We start from the raw sequence: 12,033 nt of genomic DNA, 5'->3' as shown, positions 1-12,033 counted from the left end.
TTTTTAGGGGAGGGCAGAAACCCGAATGAACTGAACCAAACCGACCCACTGAACCCCAACCGATCTAAACCAAACTAAAGTATATGTCTAATCCGTTTGGTTCAAAATTTTATCACCTAAATGGTTCAGTTTGACCAAAAAAAACAGAAGGGTCTTTTTTATTAATTAATTAAATATACTAATAATATTAAGATTTGATATATTTAACTATTTAGCCTAAGCAACTAAACATAATTTTATAGATTTACTTTTAAATGAATAGAATAATCACAACTAAAAATAAAATAAAGAATATGATCTCATAATTAACATCAAAACAAAAAAGTTATTTATGATATTTATATTAGGTTTAAAAGTAATAACATAAAATTATTGAATCACATTTTCTACATATTTATTGTGATGTTTGGTTTTACGTTTAAATATTAGAAAATAATGATTTAGTATCAAATGATGATTTGTTTATGTTTTTATAAATCATATTTTTGTAATTGAACTATACCAAACTAAAAAATAACTCGTTTACACTGAAAATATAAACAAAACAAAATAAACCAAACCAACCCCAACTAAACCGAACTAAAACTGAACCGAACTGAAGTAAAACCAAACTGAACATAACCAAACTATACTAATTTGGGTTACCTTGGTTCGATATTTCTTAGACCCAAATAACCCAAACCTAACCGAACAACCAACCCGTTATTAACCGAAATACCCACCCCTAGACTTTTGGTTATTTGTCGATACATATTCCTAAAAATTTAGAGTGAAGACTAATAGTAGAGTGTGCATTCAATTTTCTTTTAGAAAACTTTGAATCAGCAAATTACTTATTCTAACTTAAGTAGATTTCCTAACTAAACATAGAATTCAGTTTTCACTATGTCATTTTCCGTAGAATATAAAATCCATTATCCGTAGAGCAAAAGTTGAAAAATTTATTTAACAAGTTTTAGAACCCTAAAAATATACAACTAAATATTTTAATAGCATTTCTTTCATTTTCACATTTTTCATATTTTTTAGGTTAGTTAGTTATTTCATTAATTTTGATAAATATAAAAAGCAACAAAGTCAAATGGTATAAAATATATTACCCCATTAGGACAAAGAGACTGTTTTCTGGTCTATAAATTTTTTAATTTAATGCATTAACGCTTAAGTTATTAAGTTCTCTAATAATTATGGTTGATATGCAAAAAACAAAAAGAAAAGAAAATAAAATCTGAAACGTAAGCAATATCACTTCTTTTCGTTTGTTAATCACAGATATAACCTTCAAAGACAAAAATTATCAAAATATTTTATTAAATAAATAAATAATATTTATACCCTTAGTTCAGTTAATCTAGACTTAGAGTTTAGAATTAAAGAGTAGAGTTTTTGGTAGGAGTGATGTTTAAAATTAAAAAAAAACCCAAAAACAAAAAAAAAGTTTCAAAAAGCATTTTCGAATTTCAAAAAGAAATTTGAAAAAATATTTTGAAATTTTTTTTTCTAAGTTTGAGTTTGAAAACATATAGCTCGGAACTACAAATTATTATTTGTATTGTGAAATTTTTTGGTCATTTTTATATTTGGGGACTGTTTTTGTAATAAAAACTTAAAAAGAAACTATTTGAGAGAATTGACCCATAAAATAATTATAATTAATATATTTCTTTTGATTTGAAGAAAAAACATACATAATATAATTTTTGGCATGTACAATGTATTGCATTTCTCGTAACATATAGTAACATATTTATTGTATTATATATTTATAGCAATTTTTTTTTTTTAATAGGAATATTAATATTTATAGGAATATTAATTCGGTATGGCTTGTTTATTTGATGGACACTACATACGAGTAATATGATTCTTCATAGACACTAGACCCGGATGCAACTACACCTTACATGAAAAAAAAACTTCTCTCTACTCCAATTTATTCACTGGCTATAACTATAAGTAACTAGGTTAAGATCCGCGCCTTGTATATATATATATATAATTATATATAATATGTTTTTTTACATAAAAATAAATATATATTGAATAATTAAAAATCATTAACTATTACATATATAATTAAATTGGTGCGAACATATAATTAAATCAATTTTATTAACCCAAACAATATTTTTTCTATTTAATAGGATATGTAATTAAATTTTAAAAGATATTAACATACATATTGAATTTTTAACATTAATGTCTATTAAATGTTGCTTTCTACTCATATGATTGTTTGATTATTTGTATCTTTTATAGTAAAAACTTTAAATTACTGAAAACAAAATTTTCATGGAATTAATAGCTTTAGTAATTTATATTTTTTTTTAAAAAAATAAGTTGTCAATGTTCATTCAAATCTTTTATCAAAAAAATTGTTCAGATTAAATTTCAAAACTAAAATATTTATGTATTTGATATGGTTTACCATTTAATTAAAATATATATATATATAATATATATATATATTATATATATATATATATATAGTCTTAATAATTATTTAAATTAGACTTTTTACTTATATTATTTTGTAATTATTTGTATTTTTCATAACAAAATTTTAAACCATGGATCACAAAATTTGAATGTGAAACTTTTAACAGTTTTAGTAGATTATAGTCATTTTTAAAAATTCAAAATATAATATATACAGAAAAATCTGAATTTTAATTATATTGTTATTTTGGTTGTTTAATTTATTTTATAGTTTAATCTTAACAAATATGATAGAAGATACACTAATTTTTATTAAATCTTTATTATTCAAAATCATTAATTGTCATATACTTTAGCCGCATTAGACAATTCCGTAATTTTTATTTAAGGAAATAATAAAGAACATTAATAATAAATTTATGGTTAGTTAATAAAAAATTTATTATATAATTAGATGGACTAACATATTTTTCTAATGATTCTAAAAATCATCCTAGTGATGACACGGGGCTACAATAAAGTTGTAATGCTTCTCAATAATATAAAGGGGATAATTCAAGAGGGTTTTATTAACGTGCATGGTACTAAAAATTTAATACTTAGTTTAATTTGTGGATGGGCTACAATGCTTGAGCACAAACTGACATGCAAACAGATTCCAAGAAGAACACTTGCTAATCATCATTTATATATATATATATACTACTAAAAGAAAGATATCCTGAGTCCTAAAGCTATCCACGTAGAATTAAAAAATCCACCAATCAGCACATTTCATTTCTCTACATCAGACAGGTTGGGCTTTCGGTTTGGGCTTCGTTTGTTTTTTGCCAAATTACACAATCAGACACCAAAATGAGTGGGCCTGAGCTTGAGGTTGATTTGCTGTTTGCCCTAAACTTACAACGCATGGTTCTTCTTCTGAGAAGACGAGATATGGTTGAGACTAGACGTAGCTCTTCAGCTTCCAAGAGTTTCTATACTTCTTCTTCATCCCCTGACTGTCTTCTCATCTCCAGTCCCTACCAAGCGATCTAAGGTCAAGATCCATGCTGCTATTAAATCCGTATGTTAGTTTTTATCCGAGTCTGAGCTTCTTCTTTTTTTCTGGTTTCAAATATTTTTTGATTTTTTATAACTTAGGCATCGGCAGCGGAACCGACGGGGTCTTCGTCTGCGAGCGAGGTTCGTGTTGAGAAATAAGGACCGGTTTTGGATCCTGGATTCGGAATCTGAAGAGCCGGAGATTGGATCCTCTGATCCGTAAGCTATGGATACGGAGAAGACTGTTTTAAACCGATGTGCCTGTTTTGGAGATCTCTCTTGAAGCCGACACAAACCCTAAAGTTGATGTCGTGCCGACACCTACAATAGCAGGTTGGATGTCTGTCTCATGATTTTTTCTGGTTAATTATGATTTCTAATGTTTTTGTGGATTTAGGGGAAGTGGTGACGGATGGTGAGAAGTCGAAGGCGGGGAAGAATCGAGCTAAGGATCCATGGGCGAAGCTACTTTCTGAGTACTCTCAGGTGGGTCAAGTTTCATCAGTGATTGTTTTTTATTGGTTTGATCTATAGTCTGTGAATTGCGCCTTTAGGATTTAGTTGTCTGCATGTCTGTTTCTTTTATATTTTTTTCCAGCAAAACCCATAAGTATGTTGTTATGTATGTGTCTCTGTGACTTTTTGTGTCTGCAAGTTGCACATTGAGTGTTTAGTAATGTGCAGTTCGTGTAATATTTTTTTGTGAAGGTTTGGTCTTTCAATTCATGCCCAACGAGTTTAGTTCGCTTCATGTTCGGTTCTTTTTTACATTTTTCCGACAGAACTATGTTGTTATGTCTGATACATTTCTACTTCTTGACTACAATACTTCTGTTTCTAACTGTCCCAATGCTTTTTTCTATGTAATTTCAGAACCCACACCGTATCATGAGGGGCGCTGTATTCACTGTTAGATGCCGAGGATGTGATTTATCTATCACACCAATATATGCTCAGCACCCTGTGTGAAATCAAGCATTCTGATGTAAGGACATCTTATTTGCTCCTTTTTGATCTTAGTCTCTTTAAGAACAAAAGTTTTTTTTAAGTAATTATCGTGTGGCTACTAATTATCGTGTGACTGATAATATTCAGATTATAACATGGAGTTTAAACAATGCATCAAACTAGCTCCCTTACCTTCAGATTCTTTTTTTAGAAATGCGCTTATATTTAATTTTTAACTGACCAGCTACTTAAGAAATCTCAAATTTACTTAAGCAAAATAATTAATGGAATTTAATTTCTTTAAGCCCATTAAGCAATGGATGTAAACGTGAAACTTAGTTTAGAAGGGAAAGCCTTCGAAGCTTCATCCGCTATCTTACAGGCGTTTGAGTTCAAAGAAAACCTAAAGCTTCAACAATTTATGAAGCTCGCATGCATTTTATGCACGTGCACACTTGCCATCTTTAGCCAACTACGTGGCAAGGTACTTCAGTTTCTTCTCTACGTCTATTTGATAACTTTTCCTTTTTAATTTGAGTCCCTATGTGTTTTTGTTGATGCTTCAGGTTTCTTTGATTCTGTCGAAGTCTAAGAAGCATGAAGTGCATGTTGGCATGACTGGGGATAACCTTGGAATTATGATACACTGCCATGTACTTGGTTAATTGTTTTGTTCTTTTGGGAACTGTGTCTTTGTGTGTGTGGTGTTTTCTTCTTAAAAAGGTGGTGTTGTGTATTTTTCATTACCAAAATGATATAATTATATTAGTTCACTTAGTAAATAACAAATAGAGAGAATTACTTATAGTTTAGGATTTCCTCGACTTGAATTCTCATTACATTATCTCTACTATATAAAAGGAACAGACTCCTAAGCTATGACACATCACTAAAATCTATCTTTACATCCAATGAAAGTGCCACATCACCAAAATTTACATGTCATCGTCTAATCCCACGAAATCTGTATCATTTCCCTTCTCTAACGTTCCAGGTAAATCTCCTCCTAAGGCAACCCAACAATCCTAAAGGCAACCGTTCAGCAGCTCCGGCGTAAAACCACTTCGACTCTTGAAAGCCTTATTTAATATAAAACATTTCATTGACTTGGGAATTAGTAGAGAGGCAACTGTTGAGGATGTGGGGATGAGTACTAGGAGGAAGAGGAGGCACCGTTCAGTGATATTGGAAAATATCGAAGCAGAGATAGTACTACTAAGAGAGAAGCTGAACATGAATGAAGATGAGAGCTTGTGGAGACGCAAATCGGTTTTAAACATAAGTTTTCAACTCAAGAAACTTGGATGCTAATAAGAGAAGCTGGTATACAATGTTCTTGGGCACCGGGAGTTTTGTTTTTTCTCATGCCACACCCAAGTTTGCGTTTATGACATGGTTGGCAATACATGATAGACTGTCTACAATGGACAGAATATCTCGGTGGAGTCGGGGTGTGGATCCAACTTGTGTTTTATGCAAGAATGCAGTGGAGTCAAGGGATCATCTCTTTTTCGAATGTGCTTTCTCAGTTGGAGTGATATTGTGGGACTGATTACAGTAAGAAACTTGGAGAAGAAGGCTCTGTACTGTATCAGGTACACATTTCAGGCTACTCTCCATGCGATTTGGCGAGAGAGGAATAAGATCACTCATGGAGATAAGCCTCTTCCTCTAGTGAGCTTGAAGAAGTTAATAGATAAGGGAGTAAGAAACAAGTTGAGTTTGATAAGGGGTAAAGGTGTGAAGAACATGGAGGGGATTCTTCAATTTTGGTTTGAGACAAGAATGTGAATATTTTTTAGTTTAAGTGATGTTTTGATGTAAAAGGTCACACTTGATGTACAAAGGCTTTTTGATGAGTAAGAATATAACATTCATTCAAAAAAAAAATAATAATAATAATAAAACATTTCAATGGCAGACACCTCTTCGATTTCCTCAGCTCCACCATAAAAACTCAAGCTCCAAACCGTCATTTGACCTTCAAGACTGGAACTGTTACTCAGGTCAAACATTATGGAACGGTCACAAGTCAGGGACTGAAGAGCTCTCATATTTCCCGGTGTCCCTTTGGAGCGGGATAAATTCTCCGTTCCGTGTGGACGAGGCATGTGGACTTGAAGGCATATGCATTCCTAGTAGAAGATGGAGGATGAACTTGAAATCTTTCAACCTATTTTATCAATTCTTTTACAGCTGATTGTAATACATATAAACATTTAATACAAATAGTTTCAAATTTTTATGATAAATTCTAATGTATATATGTAACATGGTCATATCTATAATAATAATTTAGAGTTTTCTCTCACCTCCTTCAGCCACGTCCTTCTTTTGGTGTGCGCATATGTCGCCACGTGTCGGCGCTTAATTGGTTACTTCTTTTTTTTTTTTTTTTTCCATTATTCGGTTTGGGCTCCGGCGTCTTTTATTTTTTTTATTATCGCGGCCCAACTTGAAGCACGCCTAGGGTTTTCACGTCTCATCTTCGTCTTCGTCTTCTATGTTCTCATCATCGACCGCGAGACGCAGAGATTCGAGCCTGTTCAGTGTCCCTAACGCCTCCGATTTTAATAACTCTGCAACTTAACTCCACCTCACCCCTTTTAATCCACTCCTTCCACTTTAATTGCTCAATCAATACACCTCTTCGTAGTCCATCGTACCCGGCTTAATCCTCACCTATAAAGAAGGACAGTATTGTCAATCTTCTCAATTCCATTTGTTATACTTTAAAACTCTAATGTATCACTAACTCACTTTTTAACATCGTTTATTTGAAGGGATACTACTGTATGTGTTAGTATCTTTGACTCCTTGGCCCTTGCATTCCATAGCAAGCTCGATGTGTATGGAAGAGAGCCAAGTTGGTTTCGGGTAAGCTTGCGTGCTGTCATGCAGTTGATAATTTTTTTTTTGTTTGGTTGTTATAAACTTATATAAGGTCCCATGTGTTTTGGCAGGAAAATTATATTTGAATGGCACTTCTGCGACACGTATTTTTTTTGACTCTGAAACTGCTGTAGGAGCAGATGCATTTGAAAGGCAAGCATCCTTTCCCTTATTTGATAACACAAATTTGACTTTTTTTTGCTATTGATTTGTCATAAGCGTTTACATGTTATTATCCTCGCAGATTGCCAAGTGGTGATACAGACCAGTCAGGGTCTTCATCAAAGGTGGTTCACACACAAAAGATTGAACCCATGACGGTTTCAGAGCTTAACCAATTTATTTTCACGGCCGATCCTCAGGTTTTTTTGTTTACATGTTCTTAATTTTACTCCTTCCTAGACTGTACTTAAGATTGTGATTTTCTCTTGATTTGACAGATAATTGAGTTTCTCTGTATGGCCAGGTGACTGAGATTCAGCTTGATGAGGGTTGTGTTACATTGGCTGCTCCACTTGCTCCAAGAAACTCATACGAGAGGAGACTTCATTCACATGCGTCCCATGCAATGAAACCAATGCTGTGGCTAAACTCAAGTAAATTATTTTCGCTTTGTGCGTCTTGGTGGTTGTAAAAAAGTACTAAATTTCATTTCAATCCGACAGGTATCGTGTGATTCTCTCCGTGTCAGATGACACTGGTGCAGCAGCTTTCCTTGGTTTTGATGAAGAGGTTGCTAGCCTGACTCATGTTCTTGCTTCTGATGCTGCACAGATCGTGGTATGCCCGCTAATCGACCTCTACGTCTTGAGCGTGTAATGTATTATTGTATACTTAGTTTACGTATATTTTTCCTACACATTTCAGGGGATAGGTACTAATGCCCAAGTTGACATTGACCTACCTCGCTCACTCGCTAATCTGGTGGGGAGTACCTACACTTTCCAGCTCAGGTTAAAGGACTTCAATTTTGGTCCAAATCACCGAAGCTTTACCATATCTCGCATATTCCCCGCACGTGATCTTGCGCCAAAGCCAACTTTTTTCTGTGAGTGTACTTGAGTTCTCTTTATTTGTAAGTAACGCTTATATATTGATCTGATATAAAACTATCGGGTGTTGCTAGCAGGAGGGTGGCGAGGATACCGATCAATCTCTCCCCCAATCTGTGGCAACATGATTAAATGTCAGAGCTGGTATCGTAAACAATGTTGCAGATCAGCTCACCAAAGCTGATGGTGACGTCTAGCACATGAAGCAGTAGCATCGGGTGAAGACGCTGGGGAAGCAACTGCACGTAAGAAAGCACGTGTGGAATGAGTGCTAGCTTGGAACCCAAACAACCACGATTAGACTATGTCATTCTCTGTTTTTTCATATCTGGATTTGCTTTTTGTCCTTTAGTTTCTGTTTTTTTTTTTTAAGTCTTTGCTATGTCGTTTTCCAAATATTTCTTAATGAAAAACTATGGGTCGTGGTTGTCCTAATTGGCTAATTCCTATTTCTCATGTGCCTAGCATTAATTATATTTTTCCTTAATTTTATCATGGTTATTATTATAGATTCAGTTATGTAAAGTTTGAACAAGCTAACTTCACCAGTGTATGAACCATCATCCTTCATTTTTTACGGAGTTCTAATGTAAAAGCATATATTAACCAAGTTAAAACATTTGTTTACGTTATGTTACATGGTAAATAAAAAACTATTAAAAAGTCACCTCAAATTGGGTGTTAAATTTGGACTCTCTTTCCTCTTAGCACATTGGGAAAAATAACTACAAGTGATTGGAAGATCCAACTAAACTTAAAATGATGACATCTAATCACCTTGGCCAGCTACTTTACACGGCATCATTTAGGACCCAATGACATGTACTTAATGGGGATAAATTTCCTATTTAAGTTTATAAAAATTGGGTTTGTGCTAGGGGTTATTCATGTATTTAAAATTAAACAAAATTTAGACTAAGTTTGCATTGTAGAGTTATATATTACAAAATCAAAACATTAATATATAATAAATCCATTACAAAAGTGACTTCAGAGTGGGTATTTAAATTTTCCTCCCTTTCCTCTTATGTCAGTGGAAACAATTATTAAGAGTGATCGAAAGATCTAAGTGAAACAAAGAGGATTGCATGTAAAAACATTGACCATCGAATTTCCACTGCTTCTTCCAAGACCTAATGACAAGTACTTTATGTGAAGAACATTTGACAACATTTAAGCTTTCACATACTTAATATGTTAGTTCTCTCTTATTACTATATGATTAATATAAATATTTATATTATGTTAAATTAAATTGGAACAGTAACAATTGTTTTCTGATTTTTTAGCCTAGACTGCTAGGACCTTTCGCAGAGAGTTATTTTTTATTGGTTGTTCTATTCCGGTCTGGTTACCCAGACCACCTCAAGTTTGAGTAATAGAATGGCCGTTCGACGTCAAAAAAAAAAAAAAAAAAATTGTATGCTGCCTATACGTCTCCCATTGATCAAAAAAAACTACACGCACATCTTCAATACAATAGCATGAAACAGCCGTTACAAACAAACCTCATAATTTTCTCTGGATCTTCGTTGCAGACTCTGCATCTGTGATTTCTGAAATATAATAAAAAAAACTTTGAGTACATCTGCATTGCAAGAAGTCATGGTTAAGTCCCCAGTACCAGAAACAGATAAAGGACCTTTAAGGAGATCAAGGAGAACAGAAAGTGTTCCTCTACTATCCACACCATCATCATCAACTGCAACTAAAAGAAGCCGGAAAAAAAGGTAAGTCGTAGCGAGACACTAATTTACACATACTTATATATTTTGACGACTTCTTCAAGTTATTTACTCTCTGTTTCATCAGTATCTGATGAACGCCAACCTTGGTTGAAAGAGCAATTTCTACCACTCACACCTCCAACTTTGCTCGGATGCAGAGGAGACGTAGATCGTATTAAAGGTATAGCATCCCTCATTCGGAGACTTATTTATCAAGCCAAATCTAATGTGTTGGCTCTGACTTTTTCCAATCTGATTACATTCTCAGAAACTAATGGGCGGCTCGCCCGACAGAACCGAAGAAGCATGCGCGCACAAAAGAGAAACAACGCACTACAACAAGAGATACAGCACAACGCAGACGCTATCTTAGCTGTTCAAAATAACACTGTCAATGTTGTTGACTCAGAACGTGGTAATGACCAAGCAGGTAGAACATCCAAAATTTTATTATAATTCGCAACTCACCTTGCATTATTAATTTGAATTATAGATAACAGAAGGATAGCTCGGGCTCTGCGGATGGGGAGACTAATCAACAAGAGAGTAGCCACTACAAGAAAATGTTAGCTCTTCGTTAAGACTTTATAATTGCTGTCAGTTTACAAAGCGTCTTAAGCTACTACGGTCTTTCTATAACTAATACCATAGCTTTAACATTTTTATAAGCAGCATTAGTGTGTGTGAGTGGAAGCCGACCAGGTATGAATCAAACAATCTATGCACATGAAATTAACAATATATGTTGCCAATAAAACTTTCTCAACTGAACTGGCAGGGAGGTACCGGCGCCCAGTTGTAAACAAGTGGGAGTTAGCAACATGCCCGGACTGTCAAGCAATTGTCTGGAATGCAGAAGCTGTAGTTCAAGAGACACGGAACTCACCCAGAAGGTTCAGCATATGTTGTCAGCAAGGGCGTGTAAAGCTACCACCTAGACGACAACCACCTTCACCTCTGAAAGAACTTCTCCAAAAATCAAGCTTCAAAATTATGATCCGCGTTGCTAATGGAATGTTAGCCTTCACATCCATGGGTGGCCAAATTGACAACTCTGTTACTAACACTCCTGGACCCTTTTCATTTAGACTTCATGGGCAAACTCACCACAGAATATATTCTCTTCACATGCAATGAAGCATGAATGCTTATCACGATCGATTAAAACTATAAGTTCGTTTTGGTATTAAAATATAAAAATCGCTTATATTATCGAATACTGAAGATATTTCTAACACAAATTGCATGATTTGGTTTTGCTCCGAGTCTATAAACATTAACATTAACAAAGAAAAACATTAGCTCTTCTTCATACAGCTGCAGATATATATTACACGGTAACATAAATTTGACACAAATAACATTTACGAACATAATTGCTGCACAATAAAATATCAAAAATAAGGCCAAACAATTATTTGACACATTTACGAATAACATTATTCCTTACAATTTAGTAAAACGAAATTGAATATAAAGAAAAACGCATCAATACAACAACATATATTACTCTAAGATATGAAGCATACCCTCATTTAGTCATTTATCGACCCCAAAATATAAACACTTTCATTACACGTACTTCCCCTAAACACCATACCCATTTCAACACTTTTTAAACATGACAAACCTTTCAACTACACTCAACTACATACACTCCTAACAACTAAATGCCAGAACACAAGATTTTGAAAACTGAATCAAATAAAATATCCGAAACCGGCGCGTAGCGCCGAAAGACCCCTAGTTTAATATAATATGGGCATATTTTGTGGACTCTTTGGAGGTTCAATCTTGATGGACAAGAGGGAATAGCAGAGCATAAATCCCAGAGATATATTGATGGGCTTTAAAACAAAATAAATGTCGAAAAATGTTGATTACATACAATCTGTATCATCTCTTTACGAATTTATAAACATAAACAAAGA

General features: G+C 33.7%; 1 protein-coding gene and 1 long non-coding RNA gene across 2 annotated transcripts; both read left to right on the top strand.

Annotated features, from left to right (window-relative positions):
- The first annotated feature begins 3,440 nt into the window (after window positions 1–3,440).
- On the top strand, window positions 3,441–4,454 carry LOC125606389. The gene is made up of 4 exons (XR_007337754.1): window positions 3,441–3,505; window positions 3,583–3,816; window positions 3,881–3,969; window positions 4,357–4,454. It is a non-coding gene; the product is annotated as an uncharacterized LOC125606389 (long non-coding RNA).
- Window positions 4,455–7,637: 3,183 nt separating this feature from the next.
- Window positions 7,638–11,686, top strand: LOC125606388. Its single transcript, XM_048775443.1, has 5 exons — window positions 7,638–7,701; window positions 7,814–7,919; window positions 7,989–8,103; window positions 8,191–8,371; window positions 8,450–11,686. The coding sequence occupies exons 1-5, from the start codon at window positions 7,638–7,640 to the stop codon at window positions 8,557–8,559; spliced, it is 576 nt and encodes a 191-aa protein (XP_048631400.1). The 3' UTR covers window positions 8,560–11,686.
- Window positions 11,687–12,033: the final 347 nt, after the last annotated feature.

The sequence above is a fragment of the Brassica napus genome, unplaced genomic scaffold (genome assembly GCF_020379485.1).
Source record: "Brassica napus cultivar Da-Ae unplaced genomic scaffold, Da-Ae ScsIHWf_870;HRSCAF=1236, whole genome shotgun sequence".
In the NCBI taxonomy this organism is placed as follows: domain Eukaryota; kingdom Viridiplantae; phylum Streptophyta; class Magnoliopsida; order Brassicales; family Brassicaceae; genus Brassica; species Brassica napus.
Note: the sequence above shows the minus strand (reverse complement) of the source record. Positions and strands in the feature narration are given on the sequence as shown.

Excerpts from the sequence above, each read along its gene's own strand:
- LOC125606388 (XM_048775443.1), top strand. The coding sequence starts at position 7,638 with ATGACGGTTTCAGAGCTTAACCAATTTATTTTCACGGCCGATCCTCAG. Across the intron at positions 7,920-7,988 it reads AATGCTGTGGCTAAACTCAA|GTATCGTGTGATTCTCTCCG; the intron begins GTAAATTATTTT and ends TCAATCCGACAG. Across the intron at positions 8,104-8,190 it reads CTGATGCTGCACAGATCGTG|GGGATAGGTACTAATGCCCA; the intron begins GTATGCCCGCTA and ends TACACATTTCAG.